The sequence below is a fragment of the Pelodiscus sinensis genome, chromosome 6 (genome assembly GCF_049634645.1).
Source record: "Pelodiscus sinensis isolate JC-2024 chromosome 6, ASM4963464v1, whole genome shotgun sequence".
Classification (NCBI taxonomy): domain Eukaryota; kingdom Metazoa; phylum Chordata; order Testudines; family Trionychidae; genus Pelodiscus; species Pelodiscus sinensis.
In genome coordinates, this window is record NC_134716.1 from 85,043,107 (window position 1) to 85,064,627 (window position 21,521).

Consider the following 21,521-nt stretch of genomic DNA (forward strand, 5'->3'; position numbering starts at 1 on the left):
CTAGTATATTATAACTAGCATCAAAATCTGAGTGAAAAAATTCTGAGACCCCTCCTTAGTAGCAATAGGAAGAGAAACCAGGAATTAGGGGTATTAGCAAGGCTAAAGTAGGTGTGTTTTATCTCAGGCTTGTCAGTTAGGATTTTCTCTAATGCCAGAAGGAACTGTTAGATCAAAGAAGGAGATAGCATAAAAATTATATGTTCAGTGATAGCAACTAGGGAATCCATCAATGGCTTAATATCATTATCTGGGATTAACTGGGGTTTTGATAAACCTAGAGCTGTACATGCTACATATTTGTATCCATATCTTTTTTTAAATGTTGTTTAACTGGGAGGCAAGATAACTGGATATAACTGATTCTTTCAGCACTGTATTTATGCTACTTTGAATAATGATAGCAGGGATTTATTTGTGGGGATTAGGGAACTGTTGCATTGGTCTCAGACAACCTGTGAGATGCTGTTAATTTGGCTTAGTCGAGCACTACTGGTATAATATTACTATGTAGTACCACTGGTTGCAATAATCACATATAGTGTCCAGATTGTGCAAGCTTGTAGCATGATTGCAACTACCCAATAAGGATAAAACAATGAATAAATAAGGATATTAAACATCTGACTGTGGCTCTGGTTTTCTATAAGGCTGCTCTGATTTCAGATGTCCTTATTAAAACTATAATGTTCTTAAAGCACAGATGATAAAGGTCATATATTGTGAAGTCACTGGTTTATTGTATTCCTTATTTTGCTGCCTTATCAGAGAATACAGCTGTGAGCAGGCAAGTCGCCTTCCTACTGAGCAATCTATTACTTGTGACATCCTTCTGCGGTTACCTGCTTCCCCCGCCTGCATTTAAGAGTATATCTGGTTTTCATCTGACCGGAAGAAGGAGTAAATTATTCTTTTGTTATTAATATGTAATTTTTTAAAATAATCCTAGGTTCAGAATACCCATAAATTGCATTCGGTAAACACACAAACTCTCATTCATTCATTCATTTAAATAAAGGCATATGGGATATGGAATTTGCACACCTGTTGTTTGGGTGTATCTGGTGTGTGGGAAGAGCTATCTGCATGCTGAATTGGAAGGCATTGAACAAATATTTTGTTTTAATTAGTCAACAAATAATATAAAGGTAGCTTGTGCATATCTGCAGACCCAATGCTAGGTCACCTAGTTTACTAAGTGTTGTTGCAGACCCAGAACCAGGCAGAACAAACATAGAAGTGGGATAGCAATTTCCCCCTTCAGATTCAAATACAGGAAGGGCTCACTTGCCACAAGACCTTCCAAGTATACCACTTAAACTGTGAATCTTGATGCAAATCAAACGTGTGTGTTTTGCTAATCTGTAGACTTCTGGACATTAAAGGTTTTTCAGATGAGCAGACTAAGATGCCTTCTGACATGATAATGAAGCCTAGAGAATTAATCACCTTGGGAGTCTTCAAAATTTGATAACTCCTCTGAGATGGCATCATATCAACAGTTTCATATTTGGTTTCTCAGAAGTAATCTCTAGAACCACTTTATTATGTATTATTATTTGGTGTATGCAATCTGGTCAAGCCAAGCCACATGATGGAAGTGGAAGTCACTCCACTCTTCCCCTTGGCATCAGGTGCTACCACCAACAATAATTGGTCATAGCTGCCATATTCAGGACACTCTCAAGTGGACTCTCTCTAGCTCACTGAGGCTATGTCTAGACAGAACAATTTCTGAAAAAGCAGATGCATTCTTTCGCCATCCCTGTAAACCTCATTGTATGAGAAAGAAGGGATGTGTTGAAAGAGGAGGTTTTTCCAAAATTTGGGCCCTGTGTAGACAGGCTACATTTTGGAAAAGCCTCTTTCAAAAGAAAAGCAGAAAAACATACACAAATTGCAGTTCGCAATTTGTGTATCTTTTTCTGGCTTTTCCTTGTAGTCTAGACCTAGCCTGAATGTGTTCTCTATAAAAGTACCAGGGAAATGGACTTCAGAAGATTTAAATCAGATTGAGAGCATTACAACACCTTGAAAGACTTGTTATAGAGCACTCTAAAAACATGTCTAAGTTTTGTGAGAATAATCTTTAAAATCTCAGTGGTTTGGTTTTGTAATGTCTCCCATACCAGGGCAACCAAGACTTTCTTGGTTGGGCTTAAACCCATATTTTTCTTCTTTATACCTTTTGAAATATTTTGAATTTTCATATATATGTCACTCATATTTGTTTTCTAGCCCACGTCTTGAAATCAAATATCAATAGAGTAAACAATATGAAGCATGACAAATTATAGTGACCATGAGACCAATTAAAGGACTTATTAAATGTTACCTGAGAAAAATGACCATCAAAAGAATATGGACAATACCTCTGAAAAAGTATAGTTAGCCTGTGATTAAAATGCAGTTCAACCCTGAAAAATGATTGTGAAATTCTGTTCTGTACAAGGTCTTACACAGCACTCATTAGAGCTGTATCTGAGCAGTTTCCAGTAGAACATCGTTCAATGTGACTAAAACCTGTCATGTGATTCTTTCCTTGGGACTCCAAGGAGAGAATATTGTGCAAGCCATGTTTTTGCTTGACTAGTCATTTTTAATTGCATGTATACTGTATTACGTGTGTATAATAGGTTTGATCTCCCTACTCCAGCACCCTCGGGACCTAACTGGTCCCGAACAAGGGAGTCTGCTGGACCAAGAGAGATTAATTCCTGCCCCCCCATTAGGCTCTGCTCCCAGCCCCAGATGCTGCCCCCTCCACGTTCCTCTGCTGCCCCAGCCCTAGTTGCTGGTCCTCTGGACTGGCTCTGCTTCCAGCACTAGCGGGACTCCTGGCTACATAGCCCCACACAGGCTCCCAGCCTTGCTGCTACCAGGCCAGGCTGCTTGTCCCACTGCTGCAAGCTTCAGCTGGACTCCCAGCCGCTGGCTCCACTGCTGCCCAGCACTGCCCAGATTTCCAGCTCCATCAGAGCTCCTAGCCACAGGTCCTCCTACCACTCCCAGCCACTGGAGTTCTCTCATCTAGGAACATCTGTGGTCTTGCCAGACTATGGATGTTGCTGGACCAGAGAGTCCCAGTTTTTAGAGTTTCGACCTTTATTAGCACTGTCAAAGAGCATCCTGCAGTTGGAGCCAAAGGTGGTGAGATTTGTGGTGCTTTTTAGGCCTTCTCCACATGGAGAAGGTAATGCACAGCAAACCAGGGTATGAATTTAGAGTGTCCAAGCTACACCATGCTACTTTCTCATGTGTACATTTTTACTGCATGCTGAAAATATCTTTGGGTTATTTAGCTTAAGAGTGTATTCAACTGAAGTGCACAAATAATAAGAGAATTAAATGGACATTTCTTTGTCTTGCTACAGAATGCTATAGGCTTGTTTAAAAATTCTACAGAAAGATTTTCTGTTTAAATTTTGTTTGACTTGTCTAGATAGAGCATATCAGAATTCCCTTTTTATGTTAGAATTAATGAATAATAAGCAATTTTTCAGGTTTTGAAAATATTATTTATCAGTGTAGCATTTATGAGTCCCAGTCATGGACCAGAACCGAATATGCATGTATCATCAATATTTCGAAAAGTTAATTCAAGAATGTTTGCAGTCCTTGGTGTATTGCACAAAATTTGATGTTTGGAGTTTTTTCAGTGTTGTAGAATTATTTTCCTCCTGGGAAACAGCTACCAGTGAATTATCAAAGACCACCATCACTACAACTTTGAACAATAAACAGACTGTGATTGCAGTTTTACAGTGAATGATAAACTGTATTGATACATGGACCTAAGAGGCATCAACAGATATATATTTTCTTTGAAGAATATTTACATCCTTGAAAATTGAAAATATTTAAATATTGCATGAGGGTTAAAAATCACATTATTATCTTTGTTGGTGTAATAATGAAGATGATGTGCACCCCCAAGGTAGAGATTTATTATCCCAAATCCTGGTCCCATTGGAGACTTTGGCAAAATTGAATTTTACTCCCTTGGGATCTAGAACAGGTCCTTAATTAATAAGATGGTTTTGCTCTGTGCATTTTCCTTTTGGCAGAAGCATTAACAATTGTTTTACATATTACCAAGTGTTTCTATACTTAAGGAAAACAATGTTTTCAAGACCTAATTCGCTTTCAAAAAACAAAACCGATTTCTTTACCTATTGTTATTCTCTAGCGATATAGAAATACTAATATCAAGTTTTTCTCTTTATCTCCAAGGTCCACGGACCCATGAGCCAATAGGCTCTCTGTCTGCATGCAGGTCTGCAGGTAGAACCAAACCTGTAGGCTTTTGATAGGGGAGAATGAAGAGCCTGCTAGTTTTTCGTTCTGCTTTCATAGCTGCTGGAAATTTTACCTGACCTGCTGCAGAGCAAATAAATAATAATAATTAAGTCCATAAATATGACCCAGGGAGTACAACCAGGTTCCAGGGGATTCACCAAAATAAACCAGAAAGAAACTGGTGAAGACTTTCTAGGGCCCAGGGCAGAAAGCTTAAGCCCAAGCCCCACTACGCAGGGCTGAAGCCAAAGTCTGCACATCTTAGCTATGGAGGACCCCTGTGGTATGGGACCCTGAGCAGTTGCCTGCTTGCTGCCTTGTAATGCCAGCCCAGGCTCTTAATCTACTGGATATGCAGAAAAGCAGTTCCTGTGGCACAGGAGGCCTGTGAATTTTTTCTAGCTTGTTGGGGGGGCAGGTCTTAGAGAGAGGTTGAAGACCCCGGCTCTGTACCTTTGTTTCAAGTTCTTCCTCATGTTGGGAATGTACATTTCTTTTCTGTTGCTGAGAAACCATTAGTAACTTAGGGTATGTCTACACTACAGCGCTAATTCGAACTAACGGATCCAGACTAAAAAACTAGTTCGAATTAGCATTTCGCTAATTCGAACTAGCATGTCCACATTAAGTGGACCCTGAACCGGGGTTAAGGATGGCCGGAAGCAGTGCCGGCAGGGCATCAGATGAGGACATAGAGCGTGGAGCTGCTCCCTCAGGCTAGCCGAGGGCTGTGCTTAAAGGGACCCGACCCCCACCCCGGACAGACAGTTCTCAGGGGTGCCCTGCTTGCAAAGCAGTCCTGGGTTGGAATGCCCTGGGTGCCCACGCTGGGCACATCACAGCACTCGGCCATCAAACTGGCTGCACTTGCCGCAGGCTGCCATCTGGGGAAAGGGGGCAATTGGGAGGCTGCAAGAGAGCTTCCACCCACAGAAGCCCACAGAGCCAGCCCAGTCCTCCCCATCAGGGGCTCGTACCCCATTCCTCCTTCACCTCTTCCACTTTCCCTTCCCTAGCCTGATGTAAAAAATAAAGAAAATGTGTGGGCAAAAATAGAATCTCTCTTTATTGAACAAAACTCGGGGAGACTGGGAAAAGGAGGTAGGAGAGGGGAAGAGAGAGGGTGGGAGAAGGGAGGGCAACTAAAATGATCAGAGGTTTGGAACAGGTCCCATATGAAGAGAGGCTAAAGAGACTGGGACTTTTCAGTTTAGAAAAGAGGAGACTGAGGGGGGATAGGATAGAGGTCTATAAAAGCATGAGTGGGGTGGAGAGGGTGCATCAAGAAAAGTTCTTCATTAGTTCCCATAATAGAAGGACTAGAGGACACCAAAGGAAAGGAATGTGTAGCAGGCTTCAAACTAGTAACAGAAAGTTCTTCACAAAGCAAAGAGTCAACCTGTGGAACTCCTCGCTGCAGGAGGCTGTGAAGGCTAGAACTAGAACAGAGTTTAAAGAGAAGTGAGATAAAGTGATGGAGGTTGGGTCCATGGAGTGGTATTAGCCAGGGGGTAGGAGTGGTGTCCCTGCCCAAAGTTTGTGGAAGGCTGGAGAGGGATGGCATGAGACAAATGGCTTGGTCACTGTCTTCGGTCCATCCCCTCCAGCGTCCCTAGGATTGGCCACTGTCGGCAGACAGGCTACTGGGCTAGATGGACCTTTGGTCTGACCCAGTACGGCCATTGTAAGCTCAGAGCTCAGGGCCGGGGGTCTCAGTGGACCACCTTGATTTTCATGCACACCTGCTCCTGGGTGGCCAGGCTGGCAGCTCTCCTACCCTAGACGGCCGCTTTCCTGTGCCTAGTGCGGAGGTCGTGGACGAGGTCCACGATGTCCGCACTAGACCAGGCGGGTGCCCGCCTCTTGCGGTCACGGGCAAGCTCCCGGGAGCCGCCAGCCTGGTCCCGGGAAGAGGGGGAGGGCTGGGGGGCATCGGGTGGCTGGCTCAAGCCGTGCCAGGTGCAGGGTCTGCTAGCTGGGTGCTGGCAGGCTTGCACCTGGCACGGGCACCGTAGCCAGCCCGTGCCCCTTTAAGGGGGCCGGGGCCAGGAAGGAGGCAATAGAGTTTCCCTGGTGTTGGCCAGAGTGGCCACCAGGGAAAGCTGGGGAGGGCTAGCCTCCCACTAGTTCGAATTAAGTGGCTACACAGCCCTTAATTCGAACTAGTAAGTTCGAACTAGGCTTAGTCCTCGTACAATGAGGTTTACCTAGTTCGAACTAAGCGCTCCTCTAGTTCGAATTAAGTTCGAACTAGCGGAGTGCTAGTGTAGCACCTATCAAAGTTAATTTGAACTAACGTCCGTTAGTTCGAATTAACTTTGTAGTGTAGACATACCCTTAGAGAGGAACCTTTCAGAAATTCCATGTACATTTTCATATTGCCCTGGAATGAGTTATTTAAATGCCACAATTTCCAAATAAAAGATCTGCAAGTATTAGGCAACATTTCTACAGCACTTTAGAATCTAGGTTCAAGTGACTTTTGTTCAAGAGTATCTTCTGTTGTAAACGGGAAAAACAGACCTTTAATTGCATTTTTTTCTAAAATAAAACTGCTTAATTTGACTTTACTTTGTACTATGATGGTGGAAAAATGAGCATGTATGAATGAATGGTCATGAAGCTATGGGCATTAAAATAATAACAACAAAAATAAAGCCCCAAATCACTAGCTAAATAAAAGCTTAAGTACTGTAGTACTTGTACTACAGACATTATGGAGACAAATGTAAGCGGGGGAATGGTCCCGCTCCTGTGGGGAACTTTCCTGGCTTCTATACACCCCGGTGAAATGAACCAGCGAAAGGATCTGAGTCCCCGCTCCCACTTCCTTTACCCCACGGCTCCCTGATCCTGAGGGCTCCCCCTCCACTCTCCTGAGTAGCAGAGCCCTTGAAACCCCAACAAGGCTGGGCCCAGGTTTCCTGGGGCTTAATCCCTGACCTTGTAGTCACTAGGGGCAGGAGTTAGGGTGTCCCCACTCCGAGGTGCTCTCTTTACACTGCAGGCCTTCTTGGCCCAGTGATCACTTCATAAGGTTCAAAGCAAATACAATTTATTAAACATCAACTGATTAAAGAGAATAGAATAAGAAACAATGAGAATGGTTAAATGAGAACACACAGCCCTGCTCTGTAGCTCAGGGACATCAACACAGCAGTCTGCAGAGTGTAAGGACAGTTCACAGTCTCTTCCTTAGAAGCCCTGGATGTGCTGCAAGGGGCTGCAGGCTGGACACGCTTGCACTGGCAGTAACCACACAGCCTCAGTCTCTAAGTGGCCAGACCCCTCTCCCAGTCCAGAGCCTTTCCCCACACTTTGCAGGTCCCAGTAGCTCACCACATCCAGCTGCAGGCTGTGCTGCTTGGCTGTTCCAGCTCCTTGTGTTGCTTCTCTGTTCCTTTTGGCTTTCTGAGCACTGCCAGTCTGCTGCTCAACACAGGGTCTGCACTGCTTGGCCTGTCTGTGTATGGTTCTGTCGCTGCAGGACTTCTTCTTGTACTCCTCTTTCAGCTCTCTGTCTTTGCAGGACCTCTTCTGCACACAGCTCGCTCTGCTCTTTCAGCTCCCTGTTTGCTCAGAGAGAGAGCCAGAACAATCCCCACTTACAACCTGTCAGTCAGGCTGAGCTGGAGTGTTGACTGTTTTCTATTGTCTCTGGGGTCTGTCAGTCTCGTGAACCCTTCCCCTTCTGAAGCTGGTAAACCAAAAAACTCCCACAGAGTTTTAGTAAGGGGTAACAGTCCCCTTACACAAATCTTGTTTTTTCACTCTTAGGCCACCAGGTTTTAGTCTAATTGACTTGCTGCTATATCATGGAAAAATAACATCTTTGCTCAGTTGTATTAACTGTAAACTAATTTCTCCTAAACAAATTATTCCAGTATTGCAAATGTCATCCTTAGCTTTCATAATCTAAAAAAGTAGGCAACACTAGTACTGAAAACATTTTAACATTATTTATTATGAAAGTATGGCTCCCCTTTTATTATAGTAGCAAAAATATAAAATACCCGCAAGTGCTAAAAATTGGTGTAATAACAAAGATTATGTGCAACCTCCAAGATAGAATTTTATTATCCCAAATCCTGCTCTCATTGGAGACACTGGCAAAATTCAATCTTACTGTGTAGAGAGCTAGAACGGGTCCATAATTATTAAGGTGGTTTTGCAGTGTGTATTTTCCTTCAGGCAGCAGTTAAAAACTGTGAATAACTAAGAGCTGCCATTAAATACTAAGAGCTGCCATTAAATATTTTTTTATTAATGTAGTATTAGACAAGTGGCTCCCAACCTTACGAGATGGCTGTATCTCTTTCAGAAGTCTGATTTGTTTTGTGTAGCTCCAAGTTTCCCCTCGTAAAATTACATAAAAACTTCAGTTTCACTTAAAAACTACTTGTTTCCAAAATGAGACGTAAAAATACAAAAGCGACACATCACGCTATTACTAAAAGTAGTTTGCTTTCTGATTTTTAGCATGTAATTATAAAATAAATTGATTGACTAGGCCAATATCTAGATGAGTTGATGTATCACTGGAAGACCTCTGCATACCCCAGCTTGAGAAACACCGTACTAGTGGACAGGGCCCCAGTGGGGCAGACACTGCACAAACATAAAGCATTTGTAAAAACATTTCTATTGTGATTGAAAAATTACTGTGTATATTTTAAAATATATATATTCCAAATTTCATTCAAGTTTGTGGTTTATTAATAGACATTACTGTTAGAATTATTTTCACAATTGTCAAGTGCATGGGAAAGCAGGAAAAACCTTGATGTTTCTAAATATGGAACATATTTAGCAGGATAAAAAAAATCCCTCAAAGTGACTGTAATTAAATATTAGCACTAGACAGTCCCAAATTGCTGACCAAAGGCTATAATTGATTGTCATCCTCTGCAGATGTCATAAAAGGGAATGCAGAAGAGGTAGATTAGATTAGAGAATGGTAATAGTGGAAAAGACTGATGTTCAGTACTGCTTTGGGATTTGCATATATTGTAAATTATTTAGTGTGTGAGACAAAATGAATACAGATGGGGACATGGTCAGACTTTGATGAGAGAAAAGTTATTGCCCTCTCTAAGGACCCAGTCCTCCAACACTTGGGCATATATCTTATTTGGCTAGTGAGACAAGTCTCACCACCTTCAAGGATTGTTGGGGACTACTGTATATCATCTTGAGGGGGGAAGAAGAATGAAGAGGGGAAGTTTTACTCCTTCCATCCATATCCCAAATTACCTGTCAGCAACTGACTTCCCCATACTTTGCTTCATGAAAAAAAGTCTTTTGCAGCGTTTGCATGAAAAAATGTTTAGAGGAAGGACAGTAATTCACAGTTGGTTTGTGTCTTCTGAGTTAGATTTCTGATATCCTTCTCGTCTGTTTAAGATTCTTTTAGCTCATATGAAAAGGTGAGCAGTAGACCTGAAAATCTAGTATTGTAAATACACAGAGAAATAGGGAGTAGAAAGGGTAATTACAGTTACTCTTATTTGTTCTTTCCTAAAAGTGTAAAAGCTTTTATTTAGTTAGATCATGGTATGAATAATTTAATTAGAAGCTGTCTCAGGGAAACAGTTGTGTGTGTTATAATTCTCTCCACAGTCTCTCTAATCAGGTAGACTGACTACATGCAAGAATCAAACATACCAGAGAAAGATTATAATCTTTAAATTCTATGTATCATTTTACTAGAGTTAAAACAAAGATCGATCTGGGTATTACTAGTCATTATATTAGGTATGGCTGGAGCTTCCCATGCCATAGAGAGGTAATGTGTGTGTGTGGAGGGGGAGAAGGTGGCTGTCTGGATGTAGTGACTAATATGGAAGTCCTCGGGTGAGTAGAGCAGAATGACTGGCTATTCACAGATCTGTGTGGCCCCGCTTACAGGGGAGTGGGGAGGTAGGATGACTGGCTGGGCATGGGAATAAGAATAGGGGAATTACAGGGAGTTTGGAATCTCTTTCCCATGATTCCCCAAGTCTAAGAGTCTCGCCATTAAGGGGTGGGCAGTGACACCATAGGCACGCTGCAGGATGTGCAGCAGTGCAGGGCTGGGATGCAGACAGTAGCCAGCAGAGGGTATCTCCAGTAAACACGAGGGCTGTGTCTACATTGGCACCCTTTTCCGGAAAAGGGATGCTAATGAGACAAGTCGGAATTGCAAATGCCGCGGGGGATTTAAATATCCCCCGTGGTATTTGCATGAACATGGCTGCCGCTTTTTTCCAGCTCGGGGCTTTGCCGGAGAAAAGCGCCAGTCTAGACAAGGATCTTTTGGAAAATAAAGCCTTTTCCGGAAGATCCCTTATTCCTGATTTTAAGAGGAATAGGGATCTTCCGGAAAAGGCTTTATTTTCCGAAAGATCCCGTCTAGACTGGCGCTTTTCTCCAGCAAAGCCCCGAGCTGGAAAAAAGCGGCAGCCATGTTCATGCAAATACCACGGGGGATATTTAAATCCCCCGCAGCATTTGTAATTCCGACTTGTCTCATTAGCATCCCTTTTCCGGAAAAGGGTGCCAATGTAGACACAGCCAACGATACGGATCCAACACCCCTGATCCTACTTGGAGTGGAACTTAAGGAGAGAGGCCAAAAGAGAGGGGGGAGCATGCACTATGGCAAGCACCTCTGCAGGTAACATCAATGGGGCAAATGAAGGCACAGGTCAAGGTGGCTAGGGCCGAGATCCCAGCCAACCTTTGGGAAGCAAATATTGCACAGATCAAGATGGCTGCAATCAGGACTCAACACGAAACTGGGGATCAGAATTGGGGAAACTGAGGCATGGGTCAAGACTCCAGCTGAAATGGGAGACCAGATTGTGGCATGGCTCAGGGCGAGAGCGGCCAAGACTCCAGGCAAAACTGGCATCTAAACTGAGGAAAATTGTGAGGCTCAGGCATGGCTGCTTCTGATATTCCAATTGCAACTGGGGATCAGAGCTGGGCAAATTGATGCAGCTAGCTGAGATGGGGTGGAACAAAATTGAGTGGATGGGGGAGAAACTGTGTTAAAGCTTGGTATAGCAAAAGAGGTCAAATTGATATTCAGAGGCAAGTGAGCTTTGGAATACGTCCAGGAATTGTTCTCTGGGGTGACAGTTGTGTGCCTGACCTGTTACAGCATAGCATGGGGAGGGGATGCAAATTTGATGTGTTAAGACCAGAAGGAGGGAGGCTGGTAATTCCCCACTGGGACATCTTACTGAGCACCTGAGTCATTCAGGAAGGATGGGGTATACCTATCCAATGGGGGAATGGATGTAATTATGTTTGATATTAATTAAGAATGGGTGTGGGAGAAGGCAGCCTAGCATAATTACTGGTGTCTCCTTTTGGCAGATGTCCAGTGCAAATACTTTTTATGGAAGGGACACAGTTATCAGATAAAACAGTTTAGAAAAGATTTGAAGGAATGCATCCCAGAAGAGAGCTGAAAGGGAGGGGGGGGAGAATCTACAATTGGAACAGCAGGGAGCAAGACCCCACCACTTTATACTTCCTTAGTCTCAGGGTATGTCTAGACTACAGAGTCTCATGGAACATTCACACTGCACGTGCATTCTTTCGAGAAATGAATCGAAAGAACAGAGGAGCTTTTGTGCAATTGGTATTCCTCTTTCTATGAGGAAGAAGCCTTTTTGTGAAAGAGCTCTTTTGCAAAAAAGCATGTGTGGACCAATTGCCATCAGACAGGACAATGATTGGGTTGATACAAACCAAGAAGCAACATAGTAGCAGTTGTACATTTCAAGCTCTGTCATGTAACAGCTGACCACAGATAACAAGACGAATGTTGCAAACACGGAAGTTTTGGAGCCACTGCTGGTCATCCCCACCAGTCCGAACTGGTGTCGAGCCTCCCAAAACGCCTCTTCACTGTGGGATGCAGTTGCCAGAATGGAGCAGCCGCAGCCATGGAGAGGGTCCCCAGAATGACCTTGGGGTTCAGGTCCTACAGAACCAGGAAGGCAGACGACACAAAGTGCCACAAAAACTGTAACATGGCCATGTGGGGCCATCGCATGCCATGGGGCAGCTCCAGCTATGGCACCAAGAGAAAAGCTGTGGCATCCAAAAAAAGAAGAGGGCAACCAGAGCAGGCACTGCAAGAACTTTGCTGTCCTTCGAAGAGATAGGCAAACACGTAGCAGAAACAGAGAAATGGCTGTCCGGGGGGGGGGGTCCCTTTAAGCACGTGTCTCTGCAAGGCTCCAGCACCAGCACTTGGAAACAACTGGTGACCTAAAGCCCAATGAGTCTGGATGATCTCTTTCATAAAAGCGCATCACTTTTTCGATGCGCTTTTGTGTGTGGACGCACCCTTGTGCAATAAGTTTTTTTTTCGGAAGATCTCTTGCGAAAAAAGGTTCTTGCACAAAAAGCCTGCAGTCTAGTTTTAGCCTCAGACAAGAGGAGGGCAGTGAGGTCCCAGCCATGGAATGGCTAGAACCAGGCTGGGAAATACATAGAAATGGTTAAGGACAGGGTGATGACATGCATGTACAATTTATTGTTGGGTGCTCCCTGATATTTCATGGAAATAATGTTGCATCCTAATTAAACTACCCACTGCCTCCTCCCTCTTTTCTTCCAGCATATCTGGGCAATAATTGCTTTCATTGCCCTTCCAAAACATTTCACTCCATGTTCTGGAGGAAAGAAGCACCTGGGAAAAGCACTATTGCAGACTGTTCGTAGTATGTTTAGAAAGACCGTCCCTAATCCAAAGAAGAAAGACACAAACTATGTATTTTGTACCTGTTACACATGTGCACACTAGTAAAATCCTTGGAGTGAGTTGCATTCTTAGTATGTTCAAACAAAAAAGCAGCAAATTATTACTTTGAAAACAAAGATGGAAGGTGAGCATTTTAATCCCATGGTAGAATACGTTTGTTTCCTACTGTCACTGAGTTGTTTTCAAAGGTTCTCTACGAGATGACTGGGTGTGCTTGGGGGGCATAGCATTTCACTGAGGAAATTAAATCCTTATTCAGGGTGCAACGCTTGTAGCCTCTGTATTTAAAATCAACATTTATTATTCCTGGAGAAAAATATCATTAGAGGCCATGCTGTTTGTGAGACCATTGTCTACTAATATGCATGTCAGACAGCAACAGCTCACATGTTCTTTAAGGGCTTGAGTCTTATCTTCAATCCATAAGTGCACAGCACAAAAAAAATGGCACAAGCTATGTGATACCAGCTGCAGTGTGCTGAAAAAAATGCAATTACCAGGATTCTGCTGTCTTCCATGTGGTGTGTTTGGTCTTGAGGTACACACACATCTGAGGCAGTGATCTGCGCTTTTGAGCCTCCTGAGAAAGGGAGTGTGGGTTGACTAAAAGTGGAATGTTTTACAAATCAGTATTTATATGTATACAATTATTTTTACAAGGTATAAAGTGTGCTAAGTGATTTATAAAATGAATAAAAGAGAGATATACTCTGCCCCTAACCATTTCCAATGTTACTATTGACATGAAATGACAAAACAAGAGCAACAAACTCATGGAATGGGGAAAAGGGGGGGATAGAGACTAAAATGTTGTGGTTATCTGAGTATATTACATTATGCTTCTACTCCATCTATTGTTTGGTAGAATTTTCCTTTTCTTTTGCTGCTCCCATTGCTTACTCTGGACATTGCAGAAAAAAATGTGTTGTGAGGAATAATTTGGAGGGGAAAAAAAAGGAAGCACAGTTGGTTGTCTGGAGTTGGAAGTGTGTTCTGTGTAAACTGGGCCACGAAGAAGGTGATACAAAGAAAGGAATAGGGGAAGGAAGGTGCTTAGTAGCTGGGTATTACTGACAAACAGAAATTAAAGCTGATTAGAGAGGACCTTGGAGATGTTTAAGCTTACCACAGTGGGAAAACAGGAACTTGTAGATGGACTCAGGTGAGTGACAGCTGAGAAACATGATCTTAGCAGCTCTATTTTGAATGCAGTTGAGGGAAGTGTTAAAGGTTATAAACCAGCTAATACAGAGTTCATGGCCAGGGTGGGACAAAGAGGAAGGTTTTTATATTTTTTTGGAAACTTGGTTGCTGAATAAGAAGAAGGATGAATCCATCATGAGCTCTCCAGTTTGTGACCCTGAGTAACTGGAAGCGTGGTGGTATTATCCACAGAAACACAGGAGCCGATAGCCTCTGCAAGCCTGTGGACCGGGGGACTGGGGTGGAAGCAGTTCTGCGCTGTTGAAAAGGAGGCCTTGGGCAGAAAGGGTGGGGGCTCGGCAGCCAGACCTCAGTGCCACCCAAAGTATGGCGCAACCTTATCCCTAGCCCTCAGAGCCGCACAGAGCATGCAGTACTCTGCTCCCACAGAGATTAAAAGGGCCCAGCTTCTGGCTGCTGCCACTGCCACATTAGCAACAGCAATGGTCAGGTGCCCCCGGGCCCTTTGAATCATCGGGCCCTAGAGCAATTGCCCCCTTTAAGCTCCCCCATCAGCAGGACTGCACATCAACTAAAAATGATATGGAGGGGGGTGGGTTGAAGGACAATACACTCTGCTTCGGGCTGCCCTGTTGTGCCTTTTTAAGCACTACAAAAGAGCATGCATGTTTAACAAGGCACACACTATTTTCCTAAGGAAAAAATGGAAAAAGGCATTTCCAAAAAAGCCTTACACCAACCTATTGCACCTTTCTCCAGAGTAAACTTGGGAAAAGATGTGCTTTGAGCACCATGGGTTTGTCTACACTTGGAATGTGACAGCAGCACTGCTATAGTGCTTCAGTGTAGCCACTACCTATGCTGTCCAAAACTGTTTTCCCACTGGTGCATTTGGTAGCTAGGTTAATAGAAGAATTCTTCCCTCAACCTATTGCTATCTGCACTGGGGGTTGGTTGGCTTAGCACTCTATAGCGATGTCTATACTGCTTCAATTTTGCGCAAGAAATATGCAAATGAGACTAAGTGTGGTCTATTGCCGTGCCTCATTTGCATAATTAATGAGCTTTTGCACAAGAGGCTTTTGCACAAAAAGGAGCTGTCCATACAGCTCCTTTTCGCACAAAAACCCCTCTTGCACAAGAGCCGTTCTTCCAGAAAAAAATGCAGAAGAACGGCTCTTGCGCAAGAGGGTTTTTTGTGCAAAAAGGAGCTGTGTAGATGGCTCCTTTTTGCGCAAAAAGCGGGTGTTCATTAATTATGCAAATGAAGCTCAGCGATATTCCATGCTTAGCCTCATTTGCATATTTCTTGTGCAAATAGGCACAGTATAGACATAGTGGGTGAGACTGCAAGCTGAGATTTGTAAATACAGGCTGTCCCCGGGTTACATGGATCCGACTTACATCAGATCCCTACTTACAAACGGGGTGAGGCAACCCCGCACTAGCTGCTTCCCCCCAGCAGACCAGGGAGACGCAAAGCTAGCGCCCCCCCAGCAGACCAAGGAGACGCGGAGCGGCTTTTCTCAGCAGACACCTCAGCTTGAGAATAAAGGACTGAGGGAAGTGAGGTGTGGGAGAATAAAACTGAGCTCTGGAGAAATGTTTGGCTAGAGTTTCCCCTACAATATGTACCAGTTCCGACTTACATACAAATTCAACTTAAGAACAAACCTACAGTTCCTATCTTGTACGTAACCCAGGGACTGCCTGTATACTATGATTTCTCACAAACTTCTCTGACTTTTGAGTTATGTTGCATTAAGCTAAGTTTCTAACAGTCAAACTCAATACTTTTTCAATCATAGTAGTAAGATATTGTATGCATCTTGCAGGAAATGGCAATTCCATTGAGATAGCTTTGCTAAATTTGTGTGACTGAGATTTCATTTGGCTAATCCAAGTTTGTGACATAACGGGGTACTGGAAAGGCACATTTGGCCAGAAATGTGTGTATACGTATGTGTGTGTATTTTACAAAACCTAAGATTAATAAGTATCAATGTGAAATTTAACCAAAAATACCTCTAAAATAAAATACTCTTGCAATATTGTCCTAGTGCATGAAAATGATTGGAATTTAATTAGGCTTTTTATCATTGTCCAACTAGGGAGAAGTGCAAGGAGAGGAAAGAAAACCTAGATTGTGAAAGTTTGTCAGTTTTTATACTCTAAGATGTTGATAATAATGTAGGGAAATATTTTTAAGATATTTTTTATTTTGGCAGTGCTCTTTTTCTTTAGTTTGAAGTAAATTTATTGATAGGTTTGAAGTATCCAATTTTTTTATCAATACCATGTACTTGATTGTAAAATTAAAACAGTATCACTTTCTTACAATATCTACAAAGAATTTTTCACTGTGTCCTTTTAACATGATTGCCCATGTTTAAAAAGTTCATTTAAAGCAGTGCTGCTCAAATGTTGCCTTTTCTTTATGGCAATACCTGTTTAAGGAAAGCATAGGCTGTATTATAATAAAATATTCAGAGGAGTTGCCAAGTTAGTCTGTAACTGGAAAAACTTAAAAAACAACAAATAGTCTAGCAGCACCTTAAAGACTAACAAAACATGTAGGCTGTGTCTACACTGGCATGAATTTCCAGAAATGCTTAAAATGGAATACTATTCCATTTTCAGTTTTTCCAGAAAAGGAGCGTCTACATTGGCAGGCTGCTTTTCCGGAAAAACCCTTTTTCCGGAAAAGCGTCTGTGGCCAATGTAGACGCGCTTTTCCGGAAAAGAGCCCCGAGCGTCATTTTTGTGATCGGGGCTTTTTTCCGGAAAAGACTACTGGGCTGTCTACGCTGGCCCTTTTCCGGAACAGTGTTCCGGAATAAGGACTTATGCCCGAGCGGGAGCAGAATAGTTTTTCCGGAATAGCGGCTGATTTTGTACAGTAGAGCATCGTTGCTTTTCCGGAAATTCAAGGGCCAGTGTAGACAGCTCGCAGCTTATTCCAGAAAAGCGGCTGATTTTACGGAATAAGTGGCCCAGTGTAGACACAGCCGTAGATGGTATCATGAGCTTTCGTGGGCACAACCCACTTCTGCAGATGACTGAAGTATTAAAAGTCCAGATCCAAGAATAAATAAGGGAAGGGGGGGGGGAATGGAGGGGAAAGAGAAAATAAAATTCTATAATAAAAGAGACAAACCGCCAAGTGGGGGTTCTACCATACTGTTGTACTTTGATAACTAGGATTCATTTGTTCCTAACTCATTTCCTTTAAACTAAGCACAACTTGTTTTTAATAACTACTGATGACTAATGATTCCACATGTAACTGCTTGTTTTTAATAGATTTCCAATAATACATTTCTGTAGGGTTGATTTCAATTTTTGAAGTATTAACATGCATGCAGCGTGCTTCGGTGGGATAATTAGAACTTTTTCTCCACTTCTTACTCATCTTTCTATAGCTAGAGGCACCCAGTTTAATAAAATATTAAGCCTCAATGTGTGAGTCAGACACAATAGGATATCTGTTCTTCTAAACATGAATGTGTAGATTTACACACCTAGCTCACTCATACACAAACTGAGGATGAAATTACTTCCTGCTCTGTCATTTCACAAGTGAAAAGGTTTACTGGAAAAAATACTATAGTATGTTATGATTGATTTTTGGTCATTTGGTATCAGTTGTATAGCTCACAAAGTAACATCTTGTTTTCTGTGTTGCAGGTAGCATAGTGTACCTTGGGATGATGTTGGGGGCATTCTTCTGGGGAGGCATGGCAGACAAGGTGGGAAGGAGGCAGTCTCTTCTGATATGCATGTCTGTCAATGGATTCTTTGCCTTCCTGTCATCATTTGTCCAGGGCTATGGCTTCTTTCTCTTCTGTCGTTTATTTTCTGGATTTGGGTAAGCTCTTTTGCTTTCTTTCATTTCTTTACTTTTTCTATGTTTATGATCTTGCCATATGTTTTGTTATATATGGAAATGCACATTATGTACTGTAGGTTTATAGTCTTATTTCAGTGGCTAGAGAATTACACAGTGCACATATGTGACTAGCCCTGAATGAACAATTAAAGGGAGGAAGTGTTGTCTTTTGGCTATTACACAGGACTGGGAACTGGAAGACAAGGGGTTCAGCCTAGTTTTGCCCAGACTTCATGTGAACTCAGACAACTAACAATTTCCATGCCTCCGTTTTCCTATCTTGAAATAGTACATCAAAATATCTCAAAGGTGTGTGGTGAGACTTCATTACATTTGTAACTATTTTGAGAACCTCATATGGATGACACAAGTACAAAATATTAGTAGCAGTTGTTTGCTCCATGTAAAAACTAACTTTCATTGACATTTGCCCCATATTGTGGGTGTTTCCTTGAGAGTATTTGGAGCTCTGTTTGTTTCAGATGATTTTCTTTTGGTCTACATATATTTGAGAGGATGGGATGGTTTCAGAGCTTGATAGTAGGACCTTTTATGCTGCAATTTTAGACCCTGCCTAGGTCAGGGTTGCGGTAATATGAGGAAGATTCTGTAGTCTATCTATATTCTTCCTCTGTTCTGTGGATAAACAAGGACTTTAGTCTCCATCTCTAGCAGTTTGACATCTTGTGACGGGGCGGACAGGCCCCGCACTTATGGACAGGGGGTAGCCCAGGCCCAGCTAGCTGAGAAGGCCCCGCCCCTCCAACCCTGCAGAGGCCGCGTATAAAAGCAGAGGGAGCTCTGCAGTCAAGGAAACTGCAGGGTGAGGGAGGAGACCAGGCCGGACCAGTGTTTCTGCAGCCGCTGAGACCGGAGTTGCTGACCGTGGCTGACCCTGGCACAGAGAAAGCAGCCGCCAACCCAGGGCGGCAGGAGCACACCCACAACCCCGGCAGGTACGGCCTCAGCAACACACTAGTGACATGTTTTTAAAACAAATTTAAAACTAAAGTCCTGTTGACTAACACAGTAAATTCCGGAACTGAGAGTACATATCTGGGGTTGGCAAATGCCTGTTAAATGGCTTCATTACTACTTGAATGGCTCTTTCACAGGTTCGATGTTCTGCTAATAGGTCTGGTAGACTTTTTTATTTTTAAGTTAACTAGACCCCCTCTGGAGGAAGCAGAGCCACAGAACAGGGATTGTAAGAGGCGAGTGGGTAGATATTACGATGCAGTGGTGCCCCAAATTTTCAGGTGCCCAATGCAACTGTAGATTCTGCATATGGATAAGGATGACTTTGGTTTTCTGATAAGACCAAGAACTATCCTACCACAAAATATACATTTCCTACATTCACTTTCAAGGCACCACAAAATAAAGTCTCATCTGCCTTCTGATTTAAATCAATGGAACTTCAGGATAGGAAGATTTTGAAGAGGAGCCTATTCCTTCCAGTGCTTCTAGAGAGAGAGAGTTGTTATCCTCTCCTAAGGATACAGTAATTCTCCATTTCTAGCTCCCTGCTTCTTTCAACAGATGCTAATCCTTAAAGGTACAGTCTTAGACTTGGAACTGGCAACTGTCCAAAAGAAGTTTCATATATTAAAATCATGACACCTTGTAGAATATTGGTACCAACCAATGAAAGATTGATTGGACTTAGCAAAGACCTCTAGATTACCCTTCACTAATGTTCAGAAAGAATGTTTCCACCATTCCTACTGCAACCCTGCTCTGAAATCTTTAATTGTAGCTGTGGCTTGTAAGGTAGCCAACCACAAATCCATTCCTCAGGATGAGGATGTGAGAAGTTGGCTTTTTTTCCTGGCTAGGCATAAACTTGAATCCCAGGCTAGAGTCTTAAGAGGCAGCTAAGAGCCCAAGAACACCACCCAGCAGCAGCCATAACCTTGCTACTCCGTGTGATCCATTTTTCCAGACAAGAAATTTAACACAACAGAACTGTGGCAAGGGCCCCTCTTACCCTGGCCACCACCAGGCAGGCCCCTCACTCCCAACCCCAGAGTTTGGGGGTTTTGCAGCATGTCTCCAGGGTAGTGAGCCCGGTCACACCTCCTCGGACTCCCTCCCTAGCTGCCTCCACCTAATGCTGTTACAGAATTGTTTTCTCAAACCTCTCTCCCCCCCGTCCTCTCACACACTCCCCCAGCTTCCAACTGCTGAGGCTCTTAAAGATCCTCAGTCAGCCGGCAGAGAAGTCAGCTAGCCCCAATCTGCCCAGCTCCCTCCCAGCTGCATCTAATTGGCCTGTAGTTCTCTGCTTTTTCCCTTTTGGGCTGCCTTTTTACCTCTTTGCAGCAGCTCCCTGGCCTGACCCTGCCATAGGACATTCCATCTCAAGTGATCTGACTGACAGTAGTCTTAGTGATCCCTGATTGGTTCCTTGTCCCTATGAAGTTTACCAGAGAGTGTTCAGGCAACCATGTGTGCTCTTACCTAGCTGCCATAGCTGCTCTGCTTCTCTGTTTGTAATCCCCTGGTCTTGAGTCCTAGCTGATCCCTAGAACTCCAACATGGACATTCACATACTTCCTGATTCTGGGTCTGACCCTCAGCTTTATTTCTGACTTTGGCTTTGGCTTGACTCCCAGCATGGCTCTTGATCCCAGTACTGGCATTGACCTTAGCTTCAGTTCTGGAATCCATGCTCCTACCTCTAGTCCTAACTATCTTCCTCTAGGATCCTGACAATAAGCAGGCTTATTTATCTGCAACTCTACAAATTAGAGTGACTAATGATTTAATTGGAGATGCTGCTCAACTTCCACAGCTTTTCTAAGAAGCTTTCCAGTAGAGCCTATTTGCAAAGCTGCTAACTGGTGCGCTGAACACATTTTTTCATAACATTATTCTCTAGAGCTAGCCTGAAGTGATGGTACTTAATTTAGTAGTGTTGCAATCATTATTTTGATCCTGCTCAGACCACCTTCCTGGGTATCATGGTTACCAAACTTCCAGGACCAGAATCAGGTTGCATGCAACTGAATTCCTTTGACATGAGTGCCTGCATGGATCCCTACTAGCCACCTTCATCACCACTTCTTCAGAACCTATGTACTGAACTTTGAGATACTAGTAGGAACTCTGAGGAAGGGTGGTATCAGAGTCATATATCAAGCCTACACTTGGAGGCTTGTTTTATATAGAAACAGTCACATGAATCCTAGTTTCCTAATCCCATAGCCATATGCTTCCCTTGAGTGACTAAAATTCCTGAATGTCCAGCCTAGTAGAGAGAAATGGCTACTTCCCTCTAATAGGCATTAAACATGCAAAGGACTTGCATCCTAGTGTACATGGTCCAAAGGCACTTGAATTTAAAACACAGCTAAAGTAGATTGCATTGTACTAATTTTCATTCAATTACAATTTGCTAGGGCA

The 21,521-nt window shown here is 43.1% G+C and overlaps 1 protein-coding gene across 3 annotated transcripts in view; it reads left to right on the top strand.

Annotated features, from left to right (window-relative positions):
* Nucleotides 1-21,521, top strand: part of SV2C (synaptic vesicle glycoprotein 2C) — a 201,004-nt gene that overhangs the window by 95,617 nt on the left and 83,866 nt on the right. For 2 of the 3 annotated variants that reach the window (XM_025185249.2, XM_006124253.4), the window contains one exon: nucleotides 17,912-18,092. The exons of the other annotated variant lie outside the window; for it this stretch is intronic. In XM_025185249.2, coding sequence (XP_025041034.2) covers nucleotides 17,912-18,092 — 181 coding nt within the window. The remainder of the gene's footprint in view (nucleotides 1-17,911; nucleotides 18,093-21,521) is intronic. 3 annotated transcript variants of the gene reach the window in all.